Source organism: Vanacampus margaritifer, chromosome 7, assembly GCF_051991255.1.
Source record: "Vanacampus margaritifer isolate UIUO_Vmar chromosome 7, RoL_Vmar_1.0, whole genome shotgun sequence".
In the NCBI taxonomy this organism is placed as follows: Eukaryota; Metazoa; Chordata; class Actinopteri; order Syngnathiformes; family Syngnathidae; genus Vanacampus; species Vanacampus margaritifer.
In genome coordinates this window covers 3,600,005-3,612,305 of record NC_135438.1, presented here as the reverse complement: position 1 = coordinate 3,612,305, position 12,301 = coordinate 3,600,005, and the positions used below count along the sequence as shown (strand labels likewise).

Here is a 12,301-nt window from a genome sequence, read left to right as displayed (position 1 = left end):
CCCTCAGATTTGTATGGAAAAAATGCAACTTTTTCCTCAAAATGTTTTTGCTCCACCCCCCAAAAAACGACTTATTCTTGTATAAATGACTTCATGAAAAACAAGAAAATAATTCACTTTGAATTCTGCTTAAAAGTGCATTTGACTTTATTCTTGTAGGATTTAATATTTCCTCATTTTAAAAATAAAATCCCCCCTCTGCCTCAAAATAAAATTAAAATAAAGTAAATACAGAGTTGTTTCAATAAAAAGAAGAAGAAAAAAAAAAGGTGTATTTTCAGAACTTAAAAACAAAAAAAATCTCCTCCAATGTCAAGGCCAAAGTGTGCCATTTTGATCTCAGCACATCCAGTACAAAAGTGCTGTTGAACGCACCCGTAAGCAAGCAATGTGGCACACTGGCCTCATGTTGACTCATTGCGCTGAATCCTCCCTCAGCCTTCCCTCTGCATGACCTGCTTTTATGACATGCAGGCCCGAGGAGAAGACGGATGTAAAGCCTGAAGAGCGACCCGAGCGTGAACCGGCGGGCGGACCTAAACACTGCTGAACTCGAAGTGAACCGGCCTCTTTGTGAGCCCGCAGCAGATGGAAAGCGTCTCCGACCGTGCCAGGGTGCCTTTCCTAACTTTTGGCTGAACCTGGAAGCTCCCGGGCCGCACGCCTCCACTGTTGACTCAAGCGTCAGTCGGGCCAAAACACGGCGCCGACTCATCAAGTTCAGGTTAGCGACGTTCCCGGCAGGAATTCTGCAGCGGGGGTTCGCGAAACCATTTGGGTCGAGCGGAGAAACGTTTGCAAGGACCTCATCATAACCCTGACGGCAATAAAACAAAACGACAATGTGTACCCCAAGACGAAAGAAAGGATCTATGTGATGATAAGTCACAATCATGTCAGAGTTCATAAATGGCCTAAAAGTCAACGTAGAGTGACGTCATTGGTTTTGAATGTCACACTTTTATGCACTTTTTTTTAAAAAATAATACGTAATAATTTTACTGACTGCCAAACTACAGCTTGCACACACTAATTGTGAAACACTTTGCTTGGTGTAAGTCACCCGTTTGGGACAAACGGGGCAAAAGTTCGCCCACGCGGTGGCCTCTGGGTTCAATTGTCGGTCGCAGACACGAAGCTAAGCTAAGCTAAGCTAAGCTAAGCTGCTCAGCTGAAGGTGGCGTGATGGCCAGAGAAAAAGCCACTTGTTCACACTTTGTTGTCACACCATTTTGCCTGGCTAAGAAAACAACAACAAACGTTTAAAAGGCTCGTGTTGAGGCTAAATCCATAATTTAACCTTTGACACAGTATGCTTGCATCTTGGAGGTGTGTTGGTGGGAGGGGGGGGGGGGCTGCACCACTTGGCTACCATGCAAATGGACTATAATATGAAACAAGAGCTCGATCTGCACAAAGACTTAAAGAATAAACAAACAAACCAACAAACAGAAAAAAACACCACAATAAATTTGATCTCGATTAGCGGGATTAACAGTTTATCCTGCTCTGCACCAAACTAACTAGCTAACTAGCAAAATAACTCCAGAATGAGCAAGCGAAGAAACAAATCAAATCTGCACAAACTAACTAACAAACTGACTGGCTAAAGAAGGTAGAAGCAGACTTTATCTGGATCTGCACTTACTAACTAAGTAACTAACTAATGAACAAACAAACGAATAAACAATACATTTTGTGCGAAAAAACAAATAAATGGGGGGGGGGGGATTAAAAACACAACCAAAAAATGTATTTGGAGCTGCACTAACTATACTTAATTTTATTTTTATTTAACACATTTTTTCAATCCTTTTTTGTGTGCATTTTTTTCTAAACCAGAAAAAAGTTATTTTCCTCAAATAAAAACAGCATTGTTTGTATTGAGGAAATGTCAGCTTTTTTAGAAAACTTTTTTCTCTCGCATCAACTAACTAATTAACTAACTAACTAACTAACTAACTAACTAACTAACTAACTAACGAGCTAGCTAGCTGTCTGCATGGCTAACTAACTCATAAGATAGCTAGCTAGCAACCTAAGCAACTCGCTAGTTATCTTACTAACTCACTAGCTAACTAACTAACCAACTAACTAAATGTAATCCAGATGTGCTTCACCTAAGTGGCTAATGACAAACACACCTAATCTGGATCTGCACTAACTAACAAGCCTACCAAAGGTGGGACGAAATGAAAGTGTAGTCTCAACTAACTACTAACTATTGATTGAACTAACTAGCAATGGCCCAACAACATAGGCTACAGCAACTTTGAAATCTAATCACTCTTTTGTGTGATTATTTTATGAGCAATAAAAGCATACAAGCATATGAAAGTCAATATGACGCAGCATCAGGAGAAACTCCGGGTTCAGATTGTTGCTCAAGGACACTTTGACGTGGTCACAACGGCGTGGGATCGAACCCACAACCTCAACATTGCAGGACAACCAGTCGACCACTCTACCACTGAGCCACGCCACCCTGGTGACGATGGGCCCTTTGGATTCCCAAGGACAAAAAAAAAAAAAGGTCAACCTAGTCGGATAAATCGATCTAGCACGCAGACATTTCCAGTCTACATCATAAACCTTTTTGATACATTCGCAGTGATGGCAAACTTTTTTCTTTTTTTTTTAACAAATGTTTCCCCATCATAGTTGATTGCTAATCATTTTGCGGACCCCCAAGCTACAGATCACTAAACCCCGTGGGACCCCAATTTGAAAAGCAGTTTGTGGGCCAACAAACACTGTGGTGTCTTTTGTGGGTCAAATGATGAGCGTGTCGTACAAAGCGAACAGGATTGGGCTAATCTGGACAAAAGGAATGTTTTCACGGCTTGGCGAAAAGTGCAGCTTGGACCAATCCTCCTCTTCCTCTTCCTCCCACCTTCCCTCCTCATCATCATTCCCATTCTGCTGCTCTGTTCCTGCTCGCCTCATTGGACACAGAGAGGTAGTTTTCTAGTTTCAGTCTGGGGTGGCCAACCTTTTTTTTTTCTTTTTTTCTCTTTTTTATGTAGGGATTAGGTTTAAGGTTATGGTTGGGGTCAAGGTTATGTTTAGGTTAAGGGTTAGAGGTTAATGGTAGGTTTAAGTTGAGTGCGTTTGGGGAAAGGGTTGTGTTTCTAATCACAAACCAAATTGGTCAAAAAGGGTCTGCCCAACATTTAGGGTTATTTATTTAACCAAAAACTTGTGTCAAATAAATAACCCAAGGTTTGTTTTGTAAAAATTAGAAAACCATCTATTTTGGGGGGTTTTGTACACAACAACCTATTTCGGTGGGTTTCGTGGACACAAACAAACACTTCGATGCTAACCTGTGTGCCTACATTTCATATTGTAAGCTAGCATTAATAGCGGAGGCTACGTAGTTCTTTTAAAACCTGTGTAATGGTCTTTGTTTAGTTTAGTTTGTGCTAATTAGTATTATATCAGTGGCACAACAAAACAATACTATTGCATACTGTATTGCAGAGGTGGCAAAAACAGGTCCAGAAAGTCTGTTTGTTTGTCTTTAGCCCCTGATGCTAGCTAGCTAGCTCACTAGCAGGTACACGAGCACCATGGGAGCTAGCTAGGGAGCTAGCTAGCTAGCTCACAGCAGGTACACGAGCACCATGGGAGCTAGCTAGGGAGCTAGCTAGCTAGCTCACTAGCAGGTACACGAGCACCATGGGAGCTAGCTAGGGAGCTAGCTAGCTAGCTCAGTAGCAGGTACACGAGCACCATGGGAGTTAGCTAGGGAGGGGCTAAAGCCAAACTGTGGCAGGGTTTTTACACTTCTGGACCTGGTTTTGCCACATCTGCTGTATTGTAATGGTTTCTAGGGAAACATATCGTCCTAAAAAATCTCATTATTAAATTATCATGACAGTTACAGTTTGCTATGGGATAATTATCATTAGGGGGTTAACATTTTCTGTTCAATGTAACTTGGAGTAACAAAACCGTCAAATCTGAGAGCACATTTGAAAGTCATTTTTCTCCGTTTTTCTTTTTGAAAAGGCGATCAAACGAGAAGAAAACGTGTTTTATGAGCGAGGAAAGCAATGTGACACCGCGTAAACATGGAAGCACTTTGAGTGAGTGCAGATGTGCAAGACATTTTGTGAATTCTTCTACATCTTGAACAGCACGATCAATTGCATATTTCATGCAGTTTACGCGCAGAAAAAAAAGCTCTCAAGTTATTATTGGAAATTTCCAGTATACATTGTAATTGGAAATACAATATGCATGCAAATTCCTTGGATTAATTCTGAAGGAGAAGTTCATGTGTTTTACATCTTGTGCATTACATTTCATATAAAAGACCCAAAATGTAAGTTAGTTGGTTGTTTTTTTTAGAACTCACTAGAGAACTGCGGGTTTACTCCAGAAAAAGTTAAAGTCAATGTAGGGGACGATGGTGCTGTATTAAAATTAGTCTTCTCCTAAATATGGTGGCAATATGCTTTTTCCAGCTTCATTTTAATCCGATTTTTTTTTTTTTTGCTTTTTCGTTTCCCTTTTTTAGATGTGAGCCTCCGCAAAGACTGTAACAAAAAGGTTAATTTATATGTAGACTGTTGTTAAAAATAAATAAATAAAAATAATAAAGTGTGTTCAAATAAAGCCTGCACAGTTAATCAAGCTTTTACAGAACCACAGTTAGACCCCGCAACATATATCCCCTAAGCCTAATTAGAACCTTATTGGTCTTGCACAATTAGAGAAATGGAATATTCCAGAATGTTGGTAGGAGGGGCACATTTTTGCAAGAATCAAGCCAAACGTGACTTTTATGCTTTAATCTTGTTTGCGTGCATGTGCTGCTAATTCCCAACAAACAAAACACACACACACACAACACAACACACGTGATGAAAAGTGTTGGTGGGCTGGATATTTAAGTGGGGGGGCTTGTCCTCCTCGTTCCTAATAAAAGGAGCTCATGAGAAGCAATGTGAGCGAGTCATCATGATCAACTTATTCGCCTTCCTAGTGGAGAAAGTCTCCCTCCTCTGCAAGCTCAAAGTGCTCGTTTTTGGCTCTGCGCATGCGCACGAGCGGCCCACCCCGCCCCGGGGAGCCTCTTCACCTCCTCCGCCTCCTTCGCTCCACCGGGGCGACCTCCTCGAAGTACCCCGCACGCTCTTCACCCACTTCGGCGTCTACCTGGGCGACGACCGCGTGGCGCACCTCATCCCGGACATCCTACCGGCGCTCACCGACGACCGGCGGCGTTTGGCCTCGGCGGTAACCAACGGGCGGCTGATCGCCGGATGTTTGTGCCGGCGCGCCGCGGTGCGCGTGGACAGCCTGGAGGACTTCGCGTACGGCTCCCGAATCCTGGTCAACCGCGCGAATGCCGGAGCCGGCTCGGCGAAGAGGGCCAAGGCGCTGCCCGCGGAGGAGGTGGCCCGCCGGGCGGAGGCTCTGCTCGGCAGCTTCCCGTACAGTCTGCTGTGGAACAACTGCGAGCACTTCGTCACCTACTGCCGATACGGACGCGCCGCCAGCCGGCAGACTGAACGGGTAAAACTGAAGCCCGCCCCCGCGTACTCGCGGTTCGGCACAGCGGATTCGCTGACCCACCCCCCCCTGCGTATTTTTCTAAATATTTTTGTTTTCTTTTATGGATTCCCCCAGAGTTTTAAAAACATTTTTTTTAAAGTAATTTACAATATTTTATTTTTTTATTTTTAATGGGGGGCTGTCATTGAAAACACGTATTGGGTCCTATATAAAGAAAATGAAATAAAATAATGGGAGTCAATTATTCACTGATTTTTGCTATTTGCGGGCCAGTCTCGTACCTATCCCCTGCAGATAAGGGTCTGCTGGACAGCGATGCCTTGACTGACAAGTTGAATTCATTCCTTGACTGCGCTTTACTCAAAACACTCCTCAAGTCATCTTTTTCCATTTAAATGCAAAGAAATGCCATTAACTCATTCACTGCCATTGACGGCTATAAACGTCAAAAATTCATTTGAACTATTTCTATTAGTTTAAATTTTTTTTCCACTTTTGTTAACAAGAGTATGAAAACCTAGAATTTTTTTTATTGTACATTTAGAACAGATATGAAATTTGTGATTAATCGCGAGTTAGCAATGCGAGCCCGAGGGCACTTTGACATCAATTTCAGTCAACAGCAGAGGGCGGCATTTTTTCATGAATCTTGAAAAGTTAAAGTGATAAAGCTTATATATGTTTGCATTATTTTAGTTATTATCTGACTTACGACTTATGATTATGCTGTTTGTCAGAATTTTGTGAAGTTGTCATAGTGGATTCTTAAAAGACTAAAAGTGCAGATGAATTTATTGCTCGTATTTGTTTATAAAACAATAGGACGAGGGCCTTCAAAAAATGATGACATTAAATTGCAATCATAACAATTAGATTATTTTGAAAATGTTAAAACATCACCCTGTTGTGACACATTTATGTTTTCTGTTCCCTTTAGTTTTGCGAGTGCATAAAATGGCTGATCAGAGATCGACGCAGCATCTTGGTGACGGGAATTCTGGGAATCATCTCCATGCTTTTTTGCGGCATGGCCACCTCAACTACATTACCCACAATTCTTATCCCCTTCACTCTGTGGATGGCCGGTTAATTCTCGTTCACTCTACTTTATGTTTATAGTTGCCCAAGTGCCTTCGAAGTATCTAATTGTCTTACCTTTCCCCCGTAACGACAATAACTGGCTTATTTCATTAGAATTACTTTTTTTTTTTATTGTGTAAAAATATGTAAATAATAAAAATGTTATTTTTATGGTTGTTGATTTGTGTGTGATTTGTAAACTCTTGAACAAATCTTGCTGCATTTTCACAAACTTGACGGATGTTTTCGCATCCATCAAAGATTTTGTTCAAAATTTCCTCATGACAAGAAAAAACATTAAAAGAATTGGCGAGCGTCTAGCGGACGTTAAGTAAACAACCGTTCGACAATCAAGACGATTTAGTCTGTTTTGGTTAATATCAAAGACAGTTTTGTCGTAAAGCTCCTGAACGCAGAAAATTGAATTTCAAATCGCTACTGCCACCTGTGGCCGAAAAATGAAACTGCATTTTCCCTTCTTCAGTACACAATGCACACATGACGTCACATCAGTGAGGGCACAGAGGGCGGGAAATTCAAACCCGAATCTTGTCTGAAAACTATTGAGCCGAGGCTTGCAGGAGTTCCCATTAGGAACAGCTAAGGTGTTAATCTACTAATTAAAAAAAATGTTTCAGACATAAATAGTCAAATAAAAAAGGCTCGTGTAAAGATATGCTGGGGCAAATTGCTACAAAAATCAACATAAACAAAAAAAGCTTAAAAAGCATATATTTTAGAAAGCATGTTTTTGTAAAAATGAAATACAATTTTGCCTTTGACAAATATACATGTTTTTGATTTCACAAACATTAAAATATTGCATTAGTGGAATATGAGATAAGCAGCCAAATCCAGCAGTTTTTATCAATATCAGAAGGCGGCCATTTTGTCACTTGCTGTCGAGTGAAAATGACATCAATGTTGCTCAGGTAACAACCAATCACAGCTCAGCTTCAGTAAACAGTACCAACTGTGATGTCATCTTCAGTTGACAGCAAGTGGCAAAATGGCCGCCGCCTGAGATGGATAAAAACGGCTGGATTTTGCTGCTCAATTTAAATTCCAAAAATGTCATATTAATCAGAATGTCATGTTTAGACTAGTGAGGTCACATATTATTGTCAAGGAATGTTTAACTCATTTACTGCCATTGACGGTTATAGACGTCAAAAATTCATTTGAACAATTTCTATTAGTTTAACATTTTTTCCACTTTTGTTAACAAGAGTATGAAAAACTAGGGAACAAATTATTGTACATTTAGAACAGATATCAAATTTGTGATTAATCGTGAGTTAACTAGTGAAGTCTTGCGATTAATTCTGATAAAAAAAATGTAATCGCCTGATGCCCCCAATTTTAAATAAACTTTCCTTTAAAAAAATAAATAAAATAAAAGATTATTCAAAATAATAATAATAATAATTAAAATTACTTTTTTTTTTAACGAAGAAGAAGAAAAGATTATTAAAAATTAGGGGCGTCAGGCGATAATTTTTTTTTCGTATTTAATCACATGACTTCACTAGTTAACTCACGATTAATCACAAATTTGATATCTGTTCTAAATGTAGAATTTTTTTTTCTTTCTAGGTTTTCATACTCTTGTTAACAAAAGTGGAAAAAATGTTAAACTAATAGAAATAGTTCAAATGAATTTTTGACGTCTATAGCCGTCAATGGCAGTCAATGAGTTAAGGTTGACTTCCCCTTTAACTGTTGGAATAAGCAAATGTATATGATGATGTAGAAACATCATTGACGATTTCGAGTCCTCAACAAACCTTAACATATTGCATGACCCAAATGAACTTGTCTACATATTTGCAATCCTTTCTCGACGACTGCAAAGTGCTGAATAACAATGCGGAGCGTTTACCAACAAAAGCGGTTTATTCGCCGGCTCGACCTTTTTTCGCAATGAGGATTTGCGCTTGACGCGCACCCTCGACCTTAATTCCCTCCAAATGAATCCCCAATTTCACATTCCAGACCGGCCACAGAGTTCTTAGAGAAAGCTCCTTTCTTTCCAGACCCGCTGGGACGTGGGCCAATCGCTAATCCCGACCCAACCCACCTGGCGACCCAATAAAAGCGCCCAGGTGTGGGCTCTGCTTTCACATGCCCATCATGTTCCTCTACCAGCTCCTCAGCTTCTTCTTCGCCACCTCCAAGAAGGAGGACGACGCCTCCTCCGAGGACGACCTGACCCAGTACAAACGGGGCGACCTCCTGGAGGTACCCCGAACCCTCTTCACGCACTTCGGCATCTACCTGGGCGAGGGCCGGGTGGCCCACCTCATCCCGGACATTCTCCCGGTGGTCACCCGCAACAAGGCGGCCGTGGCTAAGATGGTGAGCAACAACCGCTTGCTGCTGGGCGTGCTGGCCAAGGCGGCCAGCGTGCGCGTGGACTCGCTGCGGGACTTTGCGTACGGATCGCAGGTGCTGGTCAACCGGATGGACGGCGTGTGCAAGCAGCCGGCGCTGGACGCCGACGAGGTGGCCAGGAGGGCGGAGAAACTGCTGGGAGCGGTCGCCTACAGCCTGCTGTGGTACAACTGCGAGCACTACGTCATGTACTGCAGATACGGCATGGCCATCAGCTACCAGACCTACCAGGTACCCGATCCCAAAATGACAACTTTGCTCTATATTATTTATTTGGTTGTTACAGACATAACTATGAGATTCTTTTTTTCAAAAAAATCATTTCCAGTTCAATACATTTTGTAGAAACTTTATTTGCACGTACGCCGTATTTATTTAGTGCGTAGAATGGCGGCAATGTGAAACGTCTATAAAGAAAGCGAGGTAAGCATCGTAGCGTTCCTAAAGAAACAACATGCGATCGGGAGAGTCACCCTCCTTTATTTTAAAACACGCTCATTTTATTTTAATATTTAATTTCATGTAATATTTTAAAAAATTTGAACTACTGCTAACGACTAAACCATGCAGTGAACCTAACATATCGTCGCTGCTACGTGCAAAACATTTTTTTTTTTTAATGTTTACGTTTTTGGGGTATCTGCGTTTAGTTTCATCCCAAAAACATAAAAATTAAAAAAAAAATGATGACTAAATGGACATAAGTGTTTTTTGTTTATGTAAACATCAAAGACAATCTAGAGTAGGGATTCCCACAATCTGAGTATCTAATTTTTTTTTTTTAATGCGGGAAGTTATAAACTTGTTTCCTTACTTGCATTTTTTTTTTCAATACAAAAAAAATAAAGATTTTTTGACAACCCGAATAGTGCAGGTGTTTTTTTAACGAATTTTTTGGGGGGTTTTGTAAAACAAAAAAAATTGAATATTCAACGAAATTGTTATTATTATTATTATAAGCATTATTTATAACCCAAATGTCCGTGTTTTCATAAATAAAGATAGTTTAGCGTTTCTGAACTTGACGTTTTTTTTTTTGTGTAAACATCAAAGACAATTTAGTCTTAAAATAACTCAAAAGACAATTTAGTACTCAATGAAGCTTAAATTAAATCGTTTTTCATAAACACTGAAGATCATTTAGTTTGAATGAGTCCTCATTGAACGGGCAATTGTGTTGTTGCTTGAGGGAGGTCACATGAAAAAGATGAAATAAAGCCGAGCTTCAATTTGAATTCCACTCTTGATTCGAACACAGGGTGTGAAAATGTGATTATTTGGAGTCAGCTGCTCCTGAAACCAGCACGTGTGCGACTGTTATTTGTATTTATTTTATTATTATTTTTTTTTTTTTGCAGTTCTGCACGACGGTGCGTAAGATCGTGTGCAGTCGGACCAGCTCGTACGTTACTGCCTTGTGCGGCGCAGTCGTCCTGCTTTACCTCGGATGTGCAACGCCCGTCACTCTTTTGGCCACACTGTTGCTGTCCTTCATCATCTGGATGGCAGCCTAGATAGGCCTGATTAACTCTACCCCCCCCCCCCCCCCCAAAAAAAAAACATTTGGCGTGGAGGGTCCTCTGTACCTTGATTCATCAGATGTCATAATTTGAATACATTTGTTTTCATTCTTGTTAACTTGTTATTACATTTTAATGTTTTATTCATAGTTGAGGATTTATTATATTTTTTATTTTTTATATTTTATTATATATTATATTAATATAATATATTGTATTAAATATGTACAGTACGTGTTAAAATAAAAGTCTATTTTTATTTTGTTAATATGTTTATAAAAAACTACTGTGATAAAATTAAAGTTAAAATAAAAAAATATATATTGTTTTTTTAAAACATACAGTACATACATGCAGATACATATGTATACATAGGCCTATATACATATAAATAGGTTACAATATATATATATTTTTTAACTTACAATACAATACAATTTTATTTAAACCTCTCTGCATTACAATATTTTTGATAAACATGAATGTAGGCTTATATCAACATAAATCAATATATACAAATAAATTCCATCTATTTTATATATACAGTATCAATTACATTTTTACTAATGTCTGTGTCATACCGCCACCTATTGTTCCATTGGCGAATGTTAAATATTTGCTGTAAAATTATTTTTAAAATGTCTATGAATTTGTCAAAACAAAAACGCAGGGGTGGATCAGAGCACCCCCTGCTGGTTTAGCGTGTTCCTGAAAGCCTGAATTTGTATTTTTATGTGAGGAACAAAATGTATTTTTTACAAGTGACGGTCAATGTTGAGATGATCCACGTTCTAGTGAGAAAAATCTTTGTCCCTACTAGGCAACTGTTTGGATATATGACGTCATGTAAGTTGTTTTGGGAACATTAAAAATGCATTTCTTCATTCCTATCTTGATTTGTTTTGCTTTGTGCCGCAGGGAGCTGCGCTGCAAGTGAATATCTACCCTCTGCTAAATTTTTAAAGATGGAAAAAAAAAACATTTTGACCATACTACATATACATATTCTATATTATATAGTGTGTTAAAGATATAATGAAACATACTTATGTTATAGAATATGAATGTATAAACAGTTTCTATTACCAACACCGTAAAACCTGTAGAGTAAATTTGACTCTATTCAGAGTGGGACCAAATAGACTCAGTTTTAGAGTAAAATTTACACTTGGAAGAGAGTAAAATAAAGAATTGAAAAAAAAAAAAAACAACAACACACAAGCTGCCTGAAAAAGCACTCCCTAGCTAACTCTGCCTAGCTAACTTGGGCTAGGAAAGCACTATGTACACTGTAAAGTAAATTTGACTTTATTTAGAGTGGGACCAACTAGACTCAGTTTTAGAGTAAAATTTACACTTGGAAGAGAGTAAAATAAAGAATAAAACAAAACAAAATACACAAGACAATTTATGAGGGTTGCGTTTCCAGGCAGTGGGTTGCCCGAAACAGCACCCCCTAGCTAACTCTGCCTAGCTAACTCGGGCTAGGAAAGCACTATGTACACTGTAAAGTAAATTTGACTTTATTTAGAGTGGGACCAACTAGACTCAGTTTTAGAGTAAAATTTACACTTGGAAGAGAGTAAAATAAAGAATAATAACAATAAAAAAAAACCCACACAAGACAATTTATGAGGGTTGCGTTTCCAGGCAGTGGGTTGCCCGAAACAGCACCCCCTAGCTAACTCTGCCTAGCTAACTCGGGCTAGGAAAGCACTATGTACAGTACACTGTAGAGTAAATTTGACTCTATTCAGAGTGGGACCTAATAGACTCAGTTT

The 12,301-nt window shown here is 39.4% G+C and overlaps 2 protein-coding genes across 3 annotated transcripts; both read left to right on the top strand.

The window, feature by feature from the left end:
• The first annotated feature begins 1,741 nt into the window (after window positions 1-1,741).
• Window positions 1,742-6,781, top strand: LOC144054721 (lecithin retinol acyltransferase-like). Of its 2 annotated transcripts, XM_077569949.1 has the most exons (3): window positions 1,742-3,559; window positions 3,614-5,526; window positions 6,464-6,781. In XM_077569949.1, the coding sequence occupies exons 2-3, from the start codon at window positions 4,969-4,971 to the stop codon at window positions 6,614-6,616; spliced, it is 711 nt and encodes a 236-aa protein (XP_077426075.1). In that variant the 5' UTR covers window positions 1,742-3,559; window positions 3,614-4,968; the 3' UTR covers window positions 6,617-6,781. The 2 variants fall into 2 exon arrangements, with proteins under 2 accessions (XP_077426075.1, XP_077426074.1); XM_077569948.1 differs by having other exon boundaries at window positions 1,742-5,526.
• A 1,934-nt stretch (window positions 6,782-8,715) lies between these two features.
• LOC144055190 (lecithin retinol acyltransferase-like) lies at window positions 8,716-10,542 on the top strand. Its single transcript, XM_077570971.1, has 2 exons — window positions 8,716-9,231; window positions 10,359-10,542. The coding sequence occupies exons 1-2, from the start codon at window positions 8,731-8,733 to the stop codon at window positions 10,512-10,514; spliced, it is 657 nt and encodes a 218-aa protein (XP_077427097.1). The 5' UTR covers window positions 8,716-8,730; the 3' UTR covers window positions 10,515-10,542.
• The last annotated feature ends 1,759 nt before the right edge of the window (window positions 10,543-12,301 follow it).